General features: G+C 53.9%; 1 protein-coding gene across 2 annotated transcripts in view; it reads left to right on the top strand.

Moving 5' to 3' along the window:
* Positions 1-1,155: 1,155 nt before the first annotated feature.
* KCND3 (potassium voltage-gated channel subfamily D member 3) overlaps positions 1,156-21,949 on the top strand; it is a 194,959-nt gene continuing 174,165 nt past the window's right edge. Inside the window, exons 1-3 of one of the 2 annotated variants that reach the window (XM_036272789.1) lie at positions 1,156-1,567; positions 5,773-5,782; positions 7,480-8,657. In XM_036272789.1, coding sequence (XP_036128682.1) covers positions 7,552-8,657 — 1,106 coding nt within the window. In that variant the 5' untranslated portion in view covers positions 1,156-1,567; positions 5,773-5,782; positions 7,480-7,551. Of the gene's footprint in view, positions 1,568-5,772; positions 5,783-7,479; positions 8,658-21,949 lie in introns of those variants that run through there. The other variant, XM_036272791.1, reaches the window with a different exon arrangement.

Below are 21,949 nucleotides of genomic sequence, written 5' to 3'. Positions count from 1 at the left end.
TCACCTTGCCACGCTCACCCCGATACCCACCCTCGCGGGCACACGCACTCACACCCTCGCTGGCACACTCCACCACCTCCAGGCACACCCTAAGATTCCTCCACTCACCCGGGGAGACACACCAGGCTCTGCTCGTCTCCCCGCCCCCCAGCCCCCGCTCACGCGCGCGCCCCTCCACACACAGACACACACACACTCACACCCTCGCGCGGGGAGTCACTCCCCCTCACACGCCCTCGCCCTGGGCACCCTTCCGCGGAGAGCCTCGGGTCTTCCTCATCTCTCCCTCCGCTGCCTGGCGGCCCCGCGCTCCCGTGTCGGGCCTGAGCCGCTCGCCGGCGGGGACGGTCGGGAGCCCAGGGCGCAGTCTCGCAGCCTCCCCCTGACTCTCCTCTCCGCCCCGCCCGCGCCGCGCCCCCACCGCCTCCCCCCCAGGAGAGGGACCTCGCCAGGCAGCCCGTGGCCCGCCGGGCTCCGCTCCGCGCGGCGCCGGCAGCGGCGGGGGCAGGGAACGAGCGAGGGAGCCGCGAGCCCGCGAGCCCGCGAGCGGAGCGGCGAGGCGGGGAGGGGACGCGCTGCTGAACCGGGGCTGGGGCGGCGGGGGAGGGAGGGGCCCACGGGCAGACGGACGCACGAACGGACCGACGAGGGAGGGAGCGAGACTTCGCCGGCGAGGAGGCGGCTGCTGGGCGCTCCCCCGCGCTGCTGGGCGCTCGGCGCCTCCGCGGCCCCCGGCCGGAGCTTCCTGCGCGCGGGGCGCGGGGCCCGGGCTTGCTTCGCCGAAGGTAAGAGGGACGCGACCGAGCCTTCTGGAGCCAGGAAGTGTAAGGAGCGCGGCTCCCACGCCTGTTGCTCCAGCTGCCCACGCGGCAGCCTCCCACCCCCGAGCCCGGGTGGGTGGGCGCTGGGGCGCCGGAAGGATTGGGGGTGGGGCCGGCGCCGCGGGGAGCAGGCAGCCGGCCCGGAGGCGTCGGTTCCCTCGGGCTGCGGAGCCACCTCCGGGCAGCTAGGAGATGTGAGGTTGAGGGGGTGGGGTGTGAACCTCTGCCCTCTTTCCATTGGCCTGCCTTCCCTCGGGGGTGCCAGAGGCAGCGCCCCGGGATCCGGCGGCAGGTGGCGACGGCTTGCTGGGTACCCCTGCTCTTTGTGAGGAGAGGAGAGAAATGGCTGAGGGCGGAAGCAGGGAGCAGTTTGGGGCGCTTCGCAAAGTTCTCCAGCCCGGCGAGCCGGCGGTGTGCCTGCCAGGGGCTGGGGGCCGAACATCTGGTCCTGCTGGACGCTGCTTCTACCCTCCGAGCTCGGGAAAGGCCTCCAAGGGACAACGGGAGGCCAACGCGGCCCGGGGGAGGGGGCTCAAGAGACACACTTTGCGTGGTGTTTACACTGGGGGTGGGGTGCGGAAGGGACTGGGCAGAGAAGTTACCTGGAATCAACTAAATTCCTGCACTTGCTTAGTGTTGACATTTGAATCTAGTCCAAGATGTCCTGCTTTTTTTTATCCCGGGCAGCCGTGACATGTCAGCAACAGGCTGAGGTTCTGGACCTGGAATCTTATAGCAAAAGCTCCGTTGTGTTTCTTAAGAGAGGGTGTCTGAACTTTCTCATGATCCTAGGCACAAAGCGATCTGCTTATAAGATCCAGCAAGGGTTGCTATATGGTGCATGTTAGTATTTTGCATGAATGTATGTGATGGTTAAATGTATGCCTTATTTACTGTTACTTCAAGGGCATCTAGGTGTTTTGTGTCTGTGGAAAGGGGGCCTGGACGTGCACAAATTCAATGCGAAGCATGTGTACATTTCCCCATGTGGACATGTTGGCACATGGTCAGGAATTGATATGTTTATTTTTCCTTTCCACTATTTGAATGCAACAAAATGCAAGTACACAAGAGACCCCCAGAGGAAGAAAGATTAGTAGCTTATTCCCTTTTGCTGTTGAGGAAGCTGGAAAAAAGGAGAGAGTTTAGGAAAGTGCTCTGGTCAGCCTAGGAGTGGCACTGTGGGAGAAGAGGACCTGTGTGTGAGTCCCAGGCCTGTTCCCCAAGGATCCCCAGCTTGGCACCCTGTCAGTTTCATGCCTGCCTGCCCAAACCCTGTGGGCACAGGAGAAAGCCCCCTGGATTGGCAGGACTCTCCCTTTCCCGAGACTGGCCCCATTCTAGGCTCAGCAATGTGATATAAAATTGTGGAAAGTAAAAGTTTCTGGAGACTCTGCACCCTCAGCACTCTGCCTAGGTCATTGAAGGGCAGACCTTGGCAATGTGACATTGTTGCTGCCTTGAGCCTGTGCTCAGGTTAGGCGTCACTCCCCAGGACAGGCTGGCTGGTCACTTTGCCCACTTTTGGCCCTCTCCCTCTCAAACAGAAGCTGTTTGACAGAGCTGACTTTTTACAGCAGGGGAGAATCCGTTTCCCTTTTCCAGGATTTTCTGCCTCTGTCATTTCAGCACTCACCTGTTTTAAAGGTCTCTTCCCCAGCCTGTCCCCACCCCCATCTTTCCCACCATCAAACTCTTCTGCCAAAAACAAAAATAGCTTCAGATTTTTCATTTGTAAGGCGTCCACGTCCTAGTAAAACCTTGGCATTTGAGGCATGTGCAGTGCCATTGGCTGGAAATGGGGCCGCACTGTTGTGCCTGTTGCAGGAATTCATACTCAGGTCGGCTCCAGGAGGTGTTGGTGCCCATCAGGGGGCCCACGCTGCAGTGAGAGCCACTGAGAAGCCCTACTTGAGCCGGGGCATGCCTGTGGGGTTGTGTGGAGGATATGGCTGACGTGACCATGGGCTTGATATCCAGTGGGACTTTTCCCCCCTCCCAAACCCTGGAATTCCCCCTCCCCAACACACACACACACACACACACGCACATGCACACGCACACGCACACAGAAAGTAGCAGTGAGGTAATTGCTCTTTTTTTTTGGTACCTTTTACTAGAGGACAGGGCTTGAGCCTCTGGAGACAGCCTGGCTCTTTCTGCCCTTTGGGAAGAGTGTCCTGAATTAATACATGGGGTAAAGGTTTGGCCTTGGGACTAGAGGTTTTTGTGACAATGAGGAATTGTTTTCCTTTCCCAGCTCCCAGTTATTCACCTGAAAGCAGTTTGTAAAATACTCATGGCCCTCAGAGAGGAGGAGATTGGGGGGGGGGGGCATGGAAAGGCTAATGTGATGGGGCTCAGCTTGGCCTGGGAGGTACCAGGCATTGAATCTTGGGAGTGGGGTGGGGGAGCGGCTCTGGAAGAATTGCAAGGAGAGGGCATTGTCTTCTCAGGTGCAGTGACCTGTCTGGCCCAAGCCGGGTGCTACAGGGTGCCTCCTGGCTCAGCAGTCTCTCACTCTTGCCACTCAAATCCCTTCAAGGTTCTACCTCTCTGAGCTCCATTCTGGGATAAAGCAGGGATATTTAAGGGTCAAAGGTCCAGGGCCCAGAGTCTGGGAACCTGGCCCCCTGTACCCTCCAGGGGTTCAGTGGGTGGACCCGGCCTTTAGTAGCCTTGAGTTCTGAGTGATGAGGCTGTGTGCCCTGTTCTGGGTGCCAGCCTCATCAGGAATTCCCAGAACTGCCTTTGCTAAGAAGAAGTTCCAGCTAACTCCATCCTCACAGCAACAAACCCAGATGCTCTACTTCCTGCTTTGCATGGGCGACGGTTATAAAGAGGTGTCAGTGAGCCCTGAGCTGCAGCCCGGATGTCCTGGATCCAGTGGAATCAAGATTATTGCAGCCTAAGGGCTCCTTGTCACTTTCTTGTCCAAGTCTCTGATTTTACAGGTGGGGATTGTGAGGCCCAGAGGGTGGCAGTGGCTTGCTTTCACAAGTTCACACAGAATTGACACTGGAACACAGCCCATGTTCTTTGCCTGCTCTGCACCCAGCTCTCTCCTCTGGGGGAACATCAGGGCCTGGCTACACCCAGGTCAGGAAAGCCATTTGGCAGTGAGCTGATCAGTGGTCTCTTGGAAAATCATCAACTCCTGGATATCTGGAATGTGACCACTTTGAAGGAAACTTTCTGGGCCTTGATCTCCTTACCTGAAACTTGTGGGCAGAAATGTCCACGTCACAGAGTTTTTGTGGGCATAAATGAAGTGTACTAAAACAGTACCCAGAGCTTTGACAGTGCTCAGTAAGTGTTAATTACATCTGAATTGGAATTACCTGTGACCAAGGTTTAACTTGAGGGCCTGCTTCCCAGACTTCTCTTGCTCCTAAAATCACCCAGCTAAGTGTGTGCTGAGGACACACGCTGTCCCAGCAAGTAGAGGGAAGTATGGGGCATTATAAAGATACATTTCTTGAAGACGTAAAATGCACAGGGCATGTTCCCAAATCTAGCGGTGGTGTGTGGACTACCTGGTGCCGTGGATGAATGATCCCTGATCTTTCTTCAGTTCCCGTAATCAAGAGCTCATCAGGCCTGTGCTGTTTCCTGTTCTCTCAGTGATGACATTTATAGGGAATGTCATTGTCATTCCTGTTGTCTTCTGTGGTATCTGAATCAACCTCCCTTTATGAGGGAGCAGAGGGACCTGTGAATATTCTCTTTAGCATGCAGATAGGGAAACTGAGGCAGAGATTGGCTCCTTGAGAAAACTCCACTGAGGGCACAGTGGAGGCATGGAAATTGGATTCTTTTGATCTATATCTGTTCTTAGAATTTAATGTCTTTTTGGAGAGATTATGCCCACCTTAAAAACCTCTGAAATACAGGGCAAGGCATGGAGTAAATCCAACGGAATGCAGATGGCGTCTGTAAAGTCGGGGCTCACAGTTTGAGCACTTACTGATCGCTGCACTGTGCTCCCTCCCGGGTTGTTAGGTAAAAATGGAGGCGTCTTGGCCTTTGCCTTGAGGAGCTTACTGCAGATGGGGAAGCAGGGCGGTGGCCTGGCTGAACCCTTGAACTCCACATTGAGACTGCCTGAGTCTAAATCTCTCTGCCCACGTATTACCTCAGTTAGTATAACTCCTCATGCTTCGTCGTCCTCATCTGCAAAATGGGGACAGCAGTGGGGTCTGCCCCTCAGGTTGTTGGCGGGCTCATTTGAGATGGTCCGTGTAAGCAGGTGGCACTGTGCCCAGCACGCCGTCAGGCCTCAGGAGCCCTCGCTGCCGTCCTCCTCACAGGAGTTCCCAGAAGTGGTTAGCACCAGGCAGCAGGGCTGAGGTGTGAGCTCAGACTGCCTGAGGGGGCATCTCTGTTCCGCCCCTTCCTGACCACTGCATTTCAGACTCTTTTTCCTAGGTTTGCTGTGCGGAAGCCATGAGATGGTCCACAGGAGACAGTGCAGTGCCTGGCCTATAGTAACTGCTCAATTATCGTTAGCCGTGATTATTAATGAGGCACGCAGAAAGCATCTGTAATCCAGGCCAGCGATGATGGGTGCTAGAGAAGAGGGGCAAACACAGTTCTGGGAGCCGAAAGGAGGAGAGAATCTCATGGTGGGGAGAGGTGGGGGCATCACAGCGAGGGTGAGGGCCAGGTGGGATTCTAAAAGCAGGGCTGAAGGGGAAAGATATTGCCAAGGGAAGGAACAGTGCCCAGCGACGGACCCCACAGGTCTGCGTGAGCCCGTGGTCTTGTTGCTGGAGGCTGAGATGGGTGCATGGGACATGAGCTGCAATGGTAAGCCAGGATCCTATTGTGGAAATGCTTCGGATGCTGGGCTAAGGAGTTCAGGTTTGATTTTGTAGGCTGTGAAGTAACGCCCCATCAGAACCTTGCTCTAGGGAGATGACTCTGAGCAGAATGGATTTCTGGGGAACAGAAGACAAGGGGTTAGGGGTGGTGATGAAGACAAGCAGGCCAGGGGGAAGGAAGCCTGAGGGAACTGGGGCCTTAATGAGGGCAGTAAGAGCCACTGTCTCATTATTTGGCAACTCTGGGTGGAGCAGTGAGGAAGGTGGCCGAGGTGCCAGGCCTGGGGTCAGGGATGTCTAGGGCAAAGGGTGAAAAGCAGCTTCTTGCAAGGAGGGAGATCCAGGTTCAACTTGTCCGGTTTCAGAGGCACCGAGGTAGGAAAGGCCGGGGCAGCTCGGGAGTGAGAGGAGGCAGAGGTCTGAAAATCCTAGAAGGGCTGGGAGTCAGGACGAGGAGGCGGGTTTGACAGGGAGAGATGAAGCTCAAATCCCATTATAAAGCTCACCTCTGCGTCATTTCTTTAAACACAGAGTCCAACCAACTGCACTCCGGAGCATCCCAATGATTCTGAGTCAGGATTGGTTCTGAGTGATCAATTTAGGATTCGTGAGCACGAGCGTGCTAACCCCAAACAATTTCCTGTTGCTGTTGCGTGTGTTTCTGTGTCACCACATGGCTATCCGCAGATGGTGTGCATTTAGGGACTGCAGAGTCATCTCTCTATCGTCTTTAAAAAGCCAGATCTGGGAAGGTAAATCTGTTTCCCAAAGCCAAATATAATTCTCCCTGCTATTGTTTTCTCCATGCAGGCAGGTGACGGGAGGTGTGTGCACAGTGTGGTTCAGAGAGTGGTGGGTGAAGCGACGAGGGGGCCCAGCTCTGGAGGAACTGCTGAGGGTGGGGTGGGGCCAGGTGAAGGAGGCTGGCATGGGAAAGAGTACTGTTATATAACCCAAGGGAGCTAAGGATGGTGGGCAGATGGAGACAGGAGGGGGGATTCTGGAGACGGCAGTGAGCATGGCTCAACTTCCCCTGGGAAGGAGAGGGACAGTGCATGGAAGGCAGGTGAACCAAGAATCCAAGAGTCCCTTTCCAAGGTGGGGAAGGGACCCTGCCTAGCCTCATAGCCTCTCCTGTGTCTCTCTGTCATGGCTCTGAGGGTCCCGATTGGACACTAGGTTGCTAGATGTCCCGAAGAGTACCACTCCACTGGGGACAGCCTTCTCTATTGGACCTGGGGACAGAGCTCGACTAAGTCCTGGACCTCCTGTGGTCACCTGCCATCTGAGAGTTTCCCAGCCCTGGGCAACCCCAGCCTCCTCCTCGCCAGTGAGGAGCAGATGTGTTTACCTGACCTCCTTCATCCATACCCCATTCCTGATTACCCTGGTGGGTGAAGAGTGAAATAAAAATTAGCATGTTTATCCCACTTTGAAATTCGTTTAATGAGAACTCATTTTCCCTCTCCCCATTTAAATTCGCAATAATGCCATAACCTTCAGAGCTGATTATTTCCTGTGCCTTCCCAGATCTTCCTTCCTGCTAAGGAGGCTTTCCCTCCACATGCCCTTGAGCCCCCTTGGAACCTGACAATTTGTCAGGCAGTCGACAACATCTGGTGATCCCCAGCTGCACTGCCCTGTGCTAGGTGCACCCCCTACAGGGGAGGACGGAAAAGAACCAAGTCCTGTCTTGGGTGGTAATTTCAACTTAATTAATTGGCCGTCAAGATGTTTTCTGTTTCCCTCACCAGCGACCCTTCCCTGTGTCCCACTTCCCCCTGGAGGTGGATCAGGACTCACGCGGTTCTCTGCTGTCTCCTCCTGTCTCCCAGGGATCGCGGAACTAAGTCCAAGCTGGTGTGCACGGCGTCTGCGCAGTGGCCGGCCCAGGAGCTGGAGTCACCATGGCGGCGGGAGTGGCAGCCTGGCTGCCTTTTGCGCGGGCTGCGGCCATCGGGTGGATGCCAGTGGCCAACTGCCCCATGCCCCTGGCCCCAGCCGACAAGAACAAGCGGCAGGACGAGCTGATCGTGCTCAATGTGAGCGGGCGGAGGTTCCAGACCTGGCGGACCACGCTGGAGCGCTACCCGGACACGCTGCTGGGCAGCACGGAGAAGGAGTTCTTCTTCAACGAGGACACCAAGGAGTACTTCTTTGACCGGGACCCCGACGTGTTCCGCTGCGTGCTCAACTTCTACCGCACCGGGAAGCTGCACTACCCGCGCTACGAGTGCATCTCGGCCTACGACGACGAGCTGGCCTTCTACGGCATCCTGCCCGAGATCATCGGGGACTGCTGCTACGAGGAGTACAAGGACCGCAAGCGCGAGAACGCCGAGCGGCTCATGGACGACAACGACTCGGAGAACAACCAGGAGTCCATGCCCTCGCTCAGCTTCCGCCAGACCATGTGGCGCGCCTTCGAGAACCCGCACACCAGCACGCTGGCCTTGGTCTTCTATTACGTGACTGGCTTCTTCATCGCCGTGTCGGTCATCACCAACGTGGTGGAGACCGTGCCGTGCGGCACGGTGCCCGGGAGCAAGGAGCTGCCCTGCGGCGAGCGCTACTCCATGGCCTTCTTTTGCCTGGACACGGCCTGCGTCATGATCTTCACCGTGGAGTACCTCCTGCGGCTGTTCGCCGCGCCCAGCCGCTACCGCTTCATCCGCAGCGTGATGAGCATCATCGACGTGGTGGCCATCATGCCCTACTACATCGGCCTGGTCATGACCAACAACGAGGACGTGTCGGGCGCCTTCGTCACGCTGCGGGTCTTCCGCGTCTTCCGCATCTTCAAGTTCTCGAGACACTCGCAGGGCCTGCGGATCCTGGGCTACACGCTCAAGAGCTGTGCCTCGGAACTCGGCTTTCTCCTCTTCTCCCTCACCATGGCCATCATCATCTTCGCCACTGTGATGTTCTATGCCGAGAAGGGCTCCTCCGCCAGCAAGTTCACGAGCATCCCCGCCTCCTTTTGGTACACCATTGTCACCATGACGACACTGGGGTGAGTGGGCTCCGGTGGCCCTGGGCGGGCTGGGCAGGGAGGCGTGGCGCAGCCCTGGACAGTGTCAGGGTTGGGCGGAGCAGAAGGAGAGGGGTCCCTAACAAGCGTGAGCAAGGGAAGTTGCCTCATCAGAAGAGGGAGGCACCTGGCGGATTTGTTTGGGGGCAGTGGCTTGCTTCAGAATTGAGCTTTCTTGCCGTGTATTTTATAAAACAACGTTAAGTTACCATTTCTTTTTCCAGCCGTGCACTCTGCGCGCGTGTGCGGTGATTGCTGCGTTTTTTATGTACCTGTGCACTTAAGGGGAGAAAAGCGGGAGGAACAAGGCTGTGAGCGTCCAGCGCGTGTTACGGGGGGAGGGGGGGTACAGATTTCCATGAACATAAGACACCGACAACACTCTTTTTGGGTCCTTCCTGCATTTGTTCGTAGTGTATTTGCAGGCTGTTTTCTCTTTGGCCTTACTTTTCCTTTCTGCTACCCCAGATGCTCAAGGATTCAGTAGCCCTGAGCAGACTTCCTCCAAGTGACTCTGAACTTGGGTGTTCTGAAAAGCGGGGCACCAGATTTATTGCTCTCACTGAAGCAGGAGCAGTCTTGCTTTCTCAGCCCCTGGCTGTGATGGAATGGCTTGGCCTACCTGGGCGATTGTGAGATACTGAATGAATCATGTGGTCAGACCCAAGCAGCAATATTGTCAAAGGGAGGGAGAAAGACGCACTCAGCGAGGTCACAGGTGACTCTGTCTCTTCTATCTCCCAGAAGTCTGCTCTCCAACCAAGGTCGCAGAAATGTATTTATGGTGCTGGGCTGTGAAGCTTTCCATCAGAAGCAGGGGGCTCAGGAAGGAGATGACAGTCTCCCCCTGACAGGATTAGGGTCAAAGAAGGCAGCTTTCAGGAAACCTGTATTTCTTAGGGTTTCTGCTTCAGTCGTTGCAAGTATTGAAGCTAAAGCAAACCCCCTTCACAATTCATATGCTGGGTCTATATTTGCTTAGGCCAGGAAGTGTTATATTGCTGATGGAGAATTCATGAAGCTTTTTATTTGGTCTTTGACAATTCGGTTGGTGGCGTCCTGGTGATTCAATTTTTTTCCTGGCTAAAATCCTGTGGTGCTGGTGTGGGTTTTTCTGTAGTGTTGGGTGTGCTTATTGGGAGTGACTGAGCAGGTGATGGGACCTTTTAAAATGATTACATTTGTCATTCTGCCACTCTGAAGGGAGAGCCAAGGGGAGAGCACGGGTGTCATTGTCCATCTGTGAAGGCCACTTGGATGGGGGCGTTCTCTTTACCTCTTGTCTGTCTGGCAGAGGTCATCCTGCCCGCTCCTCCCACCCTCTGACACACGCACTTTTTCACAGAGCGGCTCCTGCCCGGAGTGGTAAGGAAGTCTGGCCACTTGACCTTTCCTTTCTTGGTGCAGGTAGCAGACGTGGGCTTTGGGGTGCGGTGGGCTATTAGGGATAAATGAGCTGGAGAGCGTGCTGCTGTGTCAGAAGAATTGGGCACATTTGCGCCTTCCAGGCCGCCCCCGCCATCCCATCACTTCCCTGAAGGGGACCTTACCCCTAGCGAGGACCTGCCTGGCCACACTTTCGATGTGGCTCCGACTGTCTAGTGCCCTCAAGTGTCCTTTGATGGGACTCATGACACCAAAGCGAGGCCTCAGACTGCCATGGGGAGAACACCCAGCGGATGGATGGGTGGCAGAGTTCAGATGGGGTTGTTTCAGAGGATGTCGACGACAGCTTCAGTGGCCACTTGCCTATTATGTTTTATTGTTCGTGTAGCGGCATGTGTGTGTCTACTACGTGTCAGCTGTGTGCTGAGCACTTTGTATATAATGTCTCTTTAAGTCTTCACAACAGCCCTGCCAGGTAGGAAATTTTATTTGAAGATGCAGAAGGTGAGGCTCGGAGAGGTTAAGTACATTTCTGTAGTCACATAGCTGCTAAGGGGCAGAGCTGATTTTTAAATACCAGTCTGGCTGTCTCCATCCAGTGTCCTTCCTCTCACTCACCACTCCACCTGTTCCCCTACCATCAGGGCCCATTGGTGGCAATCAGACCTTCAGAGTCATTACTTGATTATTATTATTATTCTGGTCATATCGCTGTTCAAGAAAGCAGTACAGTGAGTATTACATGGCAAGCACTGTTCTGGGCACACACTGATTTTATAAATAAACGTTTCTTTCTGGCAAGTTGAAAAACGGCCTTCCAAAGAATGGCTGCTTTCATAGAAAATTCCTGTGTTTTACTGTCGCTGGGCAGACCATGGGTTTCCTTTAGCATTCACCCTTTAGATCAAGGGGCAAGTCCATCATCAGGGATGGACAGTCTTGGTCTCACATGTACCTTCTTGGGGAGAGAAAGAACACTGTGCCAGAGGATGAAGGTGAAGGGGTGCATACCTGCTTCCCCTCCCTGTGGGCTCTACACCCTTCCTTCCCCATGCACCAGAATGGCTCGGACGGGAAACTAGTGGGCAAGGAAGGAAGGCTCTCAGGAGTACCTTCCTTCACCTCATCAGTAATGGGAAAGCAGTTTTTATCTTCCTCTCCACCCTGGCCAGTGTCATCTAATGCTGGATTGGGTTGCTTTGAATTTGACCTGAGTGGCCATTTGGAACCATCACCAGGCTCACTGCTTGGCTGTACATAGCAAGGGCTTGGAAAATGCTTTTTAATGGTTAAGTCGATGTGAATGGGGTGTCTTTTCATTTGCTTGGTCTGATACTGTTCCCAGTGCCTTCCAGACCTGCCTGTCCGCTCTCCAGGGTAGACTCAAGATCTGAGCTCTGCCATAGCCCTGGCCCCATGGGAGAGAGGAGAGGAGCCTTCACCGGGTATCTGCTCCACCCCTGAGATGCTTTGCATCATCATGGAGGTCTTCTTACCCTTATTGGAGGTCTTACTAACTCCACCCTGGAAACTTTTATCTCCCCTGGCTGGTTTGTCCTGAGCACATTCACTGGCTGGTTAACCATTTCAGAAAGCCTGTCTTTTTTTTTAGTGTCTTTGCTGTCACTTGAGCCCAGGTGGCTGTGGAATACCAAGGGCCAATATTCTGTCATGTTCCACATTCTGTCTGGTTGCTTCTAACCGCTCCTAGCAGACACTGAGTTCTTCCTGTCTCCAGACCTTCCCCACCCTAATCCTTCCCGAAGTTCCTATTTCCAGTGTGCAGAGACTGTCTTTGGCTCCTTTGCAGAGCAGGGCTGACCGTATGGCCAGTGAAGGGCTTGGCTCTTCCGGGCTCTGCCTGCTTTCCCAGGACTCACGATGGGTTACTCAGGTGTCCTCCAGGGAGGGCTCTCCGGGAGCCAATTATTCCCATTTTTTAAAAAAATATCTCAAAATATATTAAGCACACAGAATAATAACAGCTCAACCACCACCAAGGCTTTAGGGTGGCCTTCCTTTGAAGCCTTTGGTGCTGGGGGGAGACGCTATGCCCAGCCCATGTTCCCCTTCTATCCCTTGACAGTTGAGCTCCCAAATGCCCCATTAAAGGATTAATTTATTTGCTCATAATTGATGCTATAAATAAAATAAATCCTCATTTATCTCAGTTAACAGAGGGAAGGGATAATGCAGAACTCCCAATATTAAATAAGACCAACGCATCTTATTTTGGGAATTAGTTTGGGAATGTATTATACGTTGTAGGCTTTTTCAAAGCCGATTTTCCTTCTTAACTTTGTTTGACTTTGCTTGATATCACAGTTGGCCTGGTGCCTGAGCTCATCTTGGGGGAAGCTCTGGGAGTGGCATGGGGAAGGAGGGAGCCCCTGGGGAAGCCTCGTGGATGATCTGCCAGGGCCATCAAGGGCCAGCTCCAGGCCCCTCTCCAGGCCTAGATGGGATGAGGTCCTCTTGGATAACTTGGGGGGTGGGGGGAATGGGGCTTGGGAAGGGCAAGGGACAGCAGGATTCCTGGTGAGATGGCCCATTGCTGCCTGGTTGGCTTGGTTATGTAATCGAGACCAGCAGCCTCTGACACCCTGTGCCCTGCAATGAAAGAGCTTTGACAGTGTCCAAAAATCACTTTAATAAGAACAGAATCAATTTTCACTTCTTCCAAGCAATAAGCAGCCTCTGGGTGATTTGCATGTCCCTTTAAAATGTAATCCTGGAGGGGGCTGAGCCTGGGAGAGCAATACAGGCACAGCACAGAATGTGGTGCTTGATCAGGCTCCCAGTGCAGAAGTGGAGCCAGGCTGAGATCTGCCTGCGTTAACCCTTCAGTCTCTAGACTTCTGGCTGTACCATCATCCACAGCGGCTGGGTCCCACCAACCCTCGTCCCAATTCCCAAGAGCCCGCCTGGGTGGTGGTGGGATCTGGTCCCAGTGCACTTACTGGGAATGAATGGCCTCAAGCTCTTTTCTTGGTTTGACATTTCTTAAGTCCTCTGGTGCTGAAATTCCTAAGAGAGAGTGCAGACTTGCATCCCAACAAGGAGTCATTCATTCACTTGAAATGTATCGAGTACCTACTGTGCACAGGCTCTGAGAATACACAGGCCCTGTGAGTGCGTGTCAGCCCAATGTAAGGTACAGACAAAGTGAATGGAGTGAGACTCAATTCTCTTCCTTTGAACCAAAACAAGAGAGGGCAGGAACAGCAGTAGACCAAGTCAAAAAGAAAAGGCCTTTACTCCTTCCTGCGCCCCAGGGACTGGCCCTCACTCCACTCCATGTCTGGCTAATTCCCATCATGCTTCAAAACTCAGCCCTCCAGGAGGCTTCCCTCGCCCCCCAGAAGCTGGGTACTCCTCTTGCCCCCCCATGGTAGCCTTTAATATCTCTGTCTTATCAATTGCCACATTCTATCAACTTCACCTGTTTATCTGGCTTTCCTCCAGGATGTGAGCTCTTCAAGGGGAGATCTCTGTTCCAAAGATCATTGCATGATCTGTGCCTACCACTGGGTTTGGTATGTACCAGGCCTCAGGAAACATTTGTTCAGCCAAATAAGTTTATGCCCCAGCTTACCCATCCTCAACTTTCCCATTTGCTACCCATCTCCTGGCCACTGTAAGAACCAATGAAAGTGCTGTCCAGATGTTAGCTGGACAGGGTGTCTGTGGGCAGGGCAGGGATGGGGAGGCCAGGTGGATTTCTCCAGTTCCGATGGCAGCCTTTGCAGGGTTGGGACTTCCTTACAAGGGAAGTTTAAACCCTTGTCCTTCACTATTTTTGGCTATTTGGTCATGTTCCCCACTGCATACCCGGGGGCCAGGGAGGAACAGAAAGGAAACCCTACACATGAAGTTTCCCTCCATTCAATTACTTATTCAACAGCTATTTATTGAGTAGCCGCTAGGCACCGGGTATATAGCAGCAAAGAAAACAGAGTCCCTCATCTTGTGGAGCTTACATTCCAGTGGAGACCAGACAGCAAACTGATAAAGAAAAATCATCCTATGAGGCAGCAATTTATGCTGTAGAGAAAAATAAAGCATGATGTGATGAATGGGAGTGCTGAGTGTGGGAGGGTGTGGAGCAAGTTGCTATTTTTTATTGGGTCAAGATGGGCCTCTCAGATAAGGTGGTATTCGAGCAGAGATCTGAAGGAATGTGGCTGGCTTGAGGAACAGCAAATGCAAAGGCCGTTGGGCAGGAGGGGCCGTGGTGTGCTACTGTTAGAATCGCAAGAGGGTCCTCAGAGTGGAACCCCAAGAGCAGGGGCAGGTAATGGGAGTAGCAGGGCAGCAGCTCGTGAAGTGCGCTCACGGTCAACACAAGGAACTTCGCCCTTGGCCTTTTACTAATCTTCTTCGAGTGGGAACACGCTGGAAGGTTTTGAGTAGATCTGACACATTTTAAAAGGATCACTCTGGCCCTGGCCAGTGTGGCTAAGTGGTTAGAGCATAGGCCTGAGCACCAAAGGGTCCAGGGTTCAATTCCCAGTTAAGCACCTACCTGGGTTGCAGGTTTACATGTTTGATTCCAGCCCCAGTCCAGGCACATGCGGGAGGCAACCAATCAATGTGTCTCTCTCTGTCTCTCGCATTGATTCCCCCCCCACTTCCTTTCTAAAAATCAATGGAAAAAATATCCTTGGGTGAGGATTAACCAAAAAATAAAAAATAAATAAAAGGATCACTCTGGGTCCTGGGTAGTGAATGCACTGTAGGAGAAGCTACCATAATAATCTCAGCAGGAGATGATGGTGGCTGGGATGGAGGGAGACAGATAGCATGGCAGTGGGGACATAAGAGATTCTGCAAGTATTGAAGGTAGAGGTGGCCGGCAGCACTTGCTGGTCCTGCTCCCCTCAAGCTAGCCGGAGGCCTCACCAGCTCCCATAGAAAGAAGCTGGCCCAGAAGACAGTTCTAAAGACTTCTCCGCTCCTGGGAGATGCACGTCACAGGAAGCGGCCCCAGGGCACTGCGGGGTGGCTCCAAGGCCCAGGGCTGCCGAGACCCCAGCGTGGTGCACAAACCCCAGACCCTGGGTTAGGGCATGGACATGTGTGAGCTGGCAGTGCAGGGGCATCAGTACCTGGACTGAGGTTTCCTTTCAACCCAAGCAGCACTTACCAAGTACCTGCCAAGGGCTAGGCACAGTGCTCACCACCCTGGGCAGCGGTCTTGGCTCAGAAAAGGAAACAAATTTGCCACGCAGAGTCAAGGCCGTGGTGGCTGCTTAGACAGAGGGGCAGGCGGAGGGCTTCGGGCTGCCGAGAATTCATTTGCGCGGCTGGGATGCGAGCCTTCTGGATGCTTCACGCCAGGGGCATCGCATTAGACGGGTCGTCTGATCCAGCAGTTGAGGTTGTTGCAGTTCTGGGAACAGGATTTCCAGGCTGGTGCCCATTTCACAGCTCTCTTCCGGAATCTTCCAATCAATCTCCATCTCTCTCTCTCTCTGGTTTTGTTTGGGTTTCCCTCTTTAAACACACTGACACAAACACAAACATGATTCTTCCTGAAGAGCAGCAATTACTCTGCCTGCAAATTGTGTAAATAAAAGGCAGCCTGGCCCTCCCTCTCCTCCGGGTCTCCTTTCTCACCAGGAGGGAGCGCCTGTCCCAGGCCATGCAAGGCTTTGCCCTGCGCCATCGCCATCGGGGCTGCGAGCTCTCCCTGGGCAGACTTTCAGCTGTGAGAGTCCCCACCCCCTGTCCTCAGGCAGGTGGCTCTGAACACTGCCAACCACTTCCAAGAAGCTGACAGTCTACTCATATCTTAAGTGTTCATCCTCTGGTGATCTCCACGTTCGTTTATCTTTTGTGGGAAGTGGGAATCCAGGCCCCCGCATCTGTTTCCGAAAAACCAACATCCAGTGGGGTCTTGCTTGTGACAAGCTGGAAGAGGCTGTCACAGTGCCTCTGAGCACTCAGAGTTCTTGGCCAGAAAACTGAGATACGGTGGCCTCCAGGTCTAGTCCTGCCTCTGTCCAGCCTGCTTTTCTGAGGCCAGAACATACTTAGACCACTTCTTCCCCGCCCCCACCTTCCTCCTCCCAGCTTGGTGCAAATGATGGGTGGGTGGGAAAGTGGGGGAGGGGGAGGGAAGATAACTCAGCCTTTGCTGACCATGACTAGATGGAGGGAGATTGCAATGAGCTTGTGTAATCATATTCTGGGTGTCAGGACTCAAATGAGTGTCATTAAACTGAATCAGAAAAATCGTTTTAATATAAGTGCCACCTCACACACAAGCTAGTTGATGGAGAGATGGATGAGGCTGGGGACGCCTCCTTTGTAATGTGATGCTGTAAAATCCCATCACCTTCATTATTTCCCACTGAGCCAACGCATCATAATACCCATGAGCAGCAGAACAGCTTGAATTTAATATACAGAAAGTCCAATCAAACAATAAATGAATGGAACTATATAAAGAAACCATTTTCTGGGAGGCTGGCTTCATTCTCTGGGATCCGGCTCCCTGACACATGAAATGCGCATCAATCTCCCCACTAATGCAGCTGCTGGATCACCCCGTGCACGATTTGTTTGCTTCAGACGGGGAGAGAGGGACGTTCCCTCCAATCTTATCTGGCTATCAGTGCAAAATTGCAAATCTCATTTTCTTGGATTTGCCTCCCGTGGGTCCCGGCGGCCCAGTGAGGTACCATCCTGATGCCAACAGGCTGCTCCATCCCAGAACCTCACTCAGCCCCCGTGGCGCTTGGTCGCCGTCATCCTTAAACAAAAACCCATTCAGGACCCTGCCCTGGGCTGTTGGGGGCTGGGATGGCTCTACTCCTGCAGTCATCTGAGAGAAGCTGGCCAAACCCTGGGGCTGTGCTGACACAGCCTGAGTGCCTGTGACGTTTGTGTTGCCCAGTCTCGCCTTGCAGGCCGTGCAGAGCGCATTTCACTGAGGACTGGGTTCCTCCCACCAGCACAGCCCTCGTCTCCCCTTCCATCCCCCTGACCCAGCCAGTTACCAAGAGACTGTGATCACCAGTAACAACCCGACTAGCCAAACAGAATTCAAAAGGCCAGTCGGCTCCCTAAAAACTATGCATGTCAGGCTGAGGGGGAATAACGCTTTTATGCTTCTGCCGGATGCTCACCACCCTTTTCCGGTGGCATGGATAACTGAGAGTTAACCATAATTACAGGCTTGTGGCTGCTGAGAAGTATCATTAGGTTATTTTTACTTCTTCTTGGTCACACACACTCAAGCAGAAAACAACAACAACTAGGAAAATTAAAGTAAATGAAACCATATCAGAACCATGGACAGCACAAATCTTGATGCAATCCAGCCAGGATTATTGAGCACCTGGTATTTGTTGGGGATCTAGAAATAAATGAGACCGCTGTCCTGTCCCTGGGGATCTGAATAAGTTGATGAGCGTACAGGAGAGAATGGGGCATGTCCCGCAATCACCAGGAAGTGTCGGCACAGAGTAAGTGCTTAGTAAATATTTGCTGATGAATGATTGGCTTCACGGAAAAGGTGACATTTCAGTTAGACCAACAACAGTGGGTAGGATTTTGAGGTGTGGAAATGGGAAATGTAAGTACATTGCAAAAGGGCACGGTGCTTGGGGAGCTTAATGAATATGCTGTTTGCTATGTTTAAGGATGTGAGGATAGGACTAGAGAGGAGTGGGAATGGAAAGTTTGCTGGAGACAGGGAGGGCCTCAGATATTAGGCTAGGGATTTTATTTGGTGGGTGTTAGGGAGCCACTCAAGGTGTTACAGTGATGCACTGATTGGGAAGATTTATTTGGTAGCTGGATGCATGTTAGAAGAAAGACCTCAGACACGGTGCCATCAGCCAGAAGACGAATCCAGGCAAGAGGTGGAGAAGGCAGGTCCTAGAACAGTCACCGCAAAAAAGGAGAGAAGAGACTAGAGAGGAAAGGCATCCAGGAGAAGGAAAAGCCAAAGTAACTCTGGAATCTTAAGATGGGTCGGTTAGAGATATGGAATGGGCAGACATTGGAGGAGGAACAGCTTGGCAGGAGGTCAGGGGGGAGGAAGAGACAATGAACTTGGCTTTGCACCTGCCGTGTTTGCCGTTAACCCTGATGTCCTTGAGGTGGCGGGCAGGCAGGTGGAAAGGAGCTTCACAGGGAGAAGGGGGCTAAAGAGGCAGTTTCCAAAACCATCAGCTGATGCGGAGGAAAATAGCTGAGGTTGCCAAGGACAACATGAGGGAAGGAAGGGGGGCATGGGGAACACCCCCTGCTGGCAGTGTTGGTACCACCTCCGCCTCTCCTCTTGGCCTGGGTAAGTTTCCTTTCACACTGTTTCTGCTGGAGCTAGAAGGTTATACGGGTTTTCTGAGTAAAACAGGGTTTTCTTTCTAGTTTCCTACAATATAATTAAATAAGCAGCAGCGACCCAGGAAAGCAACATTTGTTGATGGGCTTTGCTGACCATTGATAATAGTAACAGGAGCCTTCCATTGGCATGTGGCTAGGAGATGACGTTTCCACGGTCACAGACCAACACAGTCCCTGGCCCAGGTGATGCTGACTCAGAGTGGCACAGCCTTTGGGGGTGGCACTGTCCCAGGCCTTGCAGTCCCAGACTCCTGGGCAGAGTCTTCAGGGACTTAAGACACTGCTAGTCCCACTCATTCCCTCCTCCTTAGAGAGAAATGTCACAGTCCTGGCGTCCCTGGGAGCCTCCTCTGGCCTGTCCCCTCTTGGAGATGCCACCTGGGGCCCTTGATCAGCAACGGGGACAGTGATGGTTCAGTAATTCACCAAGCATGGGTTGAGCTGTCCCTGTGAGCAAGACAGTCATAGTTGACACGTGTCTCTCTGGAAGAAGCAGGGAGTGAGGACTAAATCCCAGAAAGTGGGTGTTGGTTCCCCTTCTACATGTGAGAAGACTGAGGCCCAAGCTCCCACGCGGTAGCTGCCGCTGCATTCTTGGATTCAGACCACGCGTTGGAGATTCCTCTGGAGCTCACTGCTTCATAAGGAGCCCAGTCCAGCAACGGAAGTGCCCTGTGCACACAGAGCTACTTTTCTGGGTTCAGCAAAGTATGAGTAAAGGGCTAGAAAGTATGAGGGGAAGGTGGAGGAGGCAGGAATCAGGGGTGGCTTCTTGGAGGAGGTGACATTTCAGCTGGCCCTTGAAAGAGCATGTGGACAAGTTAAATGTGAATGTATTTCTTCGATCATGTATTTAACAAATATTGTGGGTCTGCATGTGCCAGGCAGCATGCTAGAGGCTGAGGCTATAGCCGTGAACTGAAGAAATTCTCTGGAGCTGCCATTGTAGTAGGAGCAGCAGACAATAAACAAATGAATGCATACGATGGGAATGAAAGGTGGGGGGGAAAGCTAGAGAGAGAGAGAGAGAGAGAGAGAGAGGCGCCATCAGCCTGATCTGGAAGAGAGAGGAGTCATAGCACCAGAAAAACAGCCCCCTCTGCCTGTCCCCAAGTCAGGCGCCATCCACAGTTGCTTGGGAGTGGAGAGAGGCTGGCCCTGGGAGGAAATGAAGATGTAATAGCCGTGTCCGAGCCTCTTTAGGGCTGTTCTCCAGAAGCAGAGCCGTGGCTGTTTGCCATCTCTCACTAGGGACTGAATGAATAGAAATAGGCTCACCCGACATATGAGGGACCACTGTCCCTTGTCGGCATTGTCGTCAACAACAGTAGTAGCTAATATTAACTATAAATGATTTCCGTGCATTTCTTCATTTAACACCCCCCCCCCCCCGTGACCCAGGGAGAGCGGCTGCTGTGACCTGTGTTCTGTGTTGGAGGAACCGGAACCGGGCCTGCTGGGAGCCTGCGCTGCTGAGAGGAGAAGCCGGGGTCTGACCAGCGTCGGCTCTTAACCTCCCACTAAGCACCCGGATGTCCACCTGGAGAGGCGTTTGGGGCATGTCTCCTTCCACAGCCTCTGTCTTGGGCAGAGGGAGGAAGACCCAGCTCCCCGGTCTCCATAGGTGCCAGAGCCAAAGACTCTTGGGCCTTTTGGCAAAGGTCAGGAGAGTCGAGTGGACACGGGGTGGTGACAAAGGCAAGATTGGAGTGGTGGGAGGCAAGGCCAGCGGGGATGCCGGCTTGTCTGGGCCAACAGGGACAAGCACGAACCCACGTGACAGGTGGGAGGCCAGTCCGTGCGCAGGCGACAGGTGGGAGGGAGGCCAGTCCGTCCGCAGGCCGGCACACACGGGAGAAGGAAGGGAGGCAGAGGAGCAGGGGCATTTTTGCGGAGAAGTAGGGTGTATGCTGAACAAAGACCTACGGGAGAGGAAAAGCGGTAATATACATAGTGGGTAAACATCCTGTGCAGATGTATTTCAGAACTGTTTGAAATCTCACGTCACTTTCCTCTCGGGAGTTTGCGATCCCTGGCGGCTTTGTTGCCCGTGCCCCGTGTCTGGGCCTTGTGACATCTGCCCACCCCACAGCGGGCCTGTGGGGGTGACTCAGCTGCCAGCGTCCCCGTCCCCAGGCCCCTGGCTCTGGGCCCCTCAGTGATCTGCTGACCTTTATTCCAGGAGATGGGGGGACCCCTGGGGAATGTCATCCCTGGGGAGCCACAGGCACCGAGGCCTTCCCGGGAGTCACAATACCGAGTGCAGCTCTTTCTTCATGAGTCCTGACCCCTTCCCCTCTGCTGGGTCTTGTGTCATTTTGAGGTTGGACTCATTTTGCCTTTTTCCCACCATTTCTGCACCAGAGACAGAAAAGAGCAGTGTGCCTGCCCTGTACACCCCACTTGTTTCCTCTCCCCTCCTTTCCTGGCCTCCGGAGGCTGCCAGACGTCCTCCTGAGACGTCAGTACCTGAGGCCTCGTGTCCCCACCTTCTGAACGGGCAGAAGCTTCTCTCCGGCTGGGTGCTGTGCTGATTAATAAAACATTGCCCTGCAGCGACTGCATGCTCAGAGTTTGGGCAGGGCCTGGAGAGATGATGAAGCGGTGTGCCCACCCCCCGCCCCCACACACCGTGTGTGACTTTCTTGATATTTCCATGTGAGGCCAGCTTCTCGTCTGAGGAGCAGAAGCCCGTGTCCACGCTGTGCGTTCGGGGCTCTAGGCCTGAGCGGCCTCGCGTGGGCCCCTCGGCCCGGGTGGGGCCCTGTCGGCCAGTGGGAAGGCCACTGGCTCAGGAGTCGGGAGATGTGGGTTGTGGGGCCCGCTGGGGCAGGCTCTGCCACCTTCGGCAAGTCACTTCCTCTCTCTGGTCCTCAGCGCCCTCTTCCCTCTTCCGAATGCTGAGGGTGGACTTAGTGAGTTCTCACCTGCTCGCCTGTTTTGTACGTAGGGTGTAAATCTCTCCCTCTTCAAAGGAAAGCGGATCATCAGCCCAGTGGCCTGGATGACCCACTGCCTGGAGAACCAGCCCCTGGGTGGTAGGGCGCTGGGGACCTCCCGTTCCAGTTCTTCACTTCCAAAGAGGCCGAAGTTAAGAGTCCGAATGGCTGTGAGAAACGCAAGTGTGCGAGGGACCAGGGGCCCTGCTGGGAGACTCTCCAGAGGGCCCCAGGGCGCTTCCTGTGGTGACCAGACCCAGCTCAGCAGCCCTTGACCACGCAGGGCTGTGTGGAGAGCACAGAAATTAGGAATTCAGCTCCCCGGGCACTGAGGATGGGCCAGATGAGGGGCAGGCTCCGCCATCAGACAGCTGTGTGAACCCCACGGATCCTCGATTTAGAGAGAGTCTAGTTCGCTGTCCCCCTTGGGAGCCAGACTCCCTCAGCAGCCTCCCCAGCAGATGGCAGTGGCTCTGCCTGAACATCCAGGGGTGACAGCGGACCCTTTGGGCAGCAGCACTTTCCATCTGGAAGTGGGGCAGTGATCACAACCCCTCTGTATTAAACCCAAACCTACTGCCTCTGCAACCC

This window comes from Molossus molossus, unplaced genomic scaffold (genome assembly GCF_014108415.1).
Source record: "Molossus molossus isolate mMolMol1 unplaced genomic scaffold, mMolMol1.p scaffold_m16_p_20, whole genome shotgun sequence".
NCBI classification, from domain to species: domain Eukaryota; kingdom Metazoa; phylum Chordata; class Mammalia; order Chiroptera; family Molossidae; genus Molossus; species Molossus molossus.
This window is presented reverse-complemented; position numbering and strand designations above follow the sequence as displayed.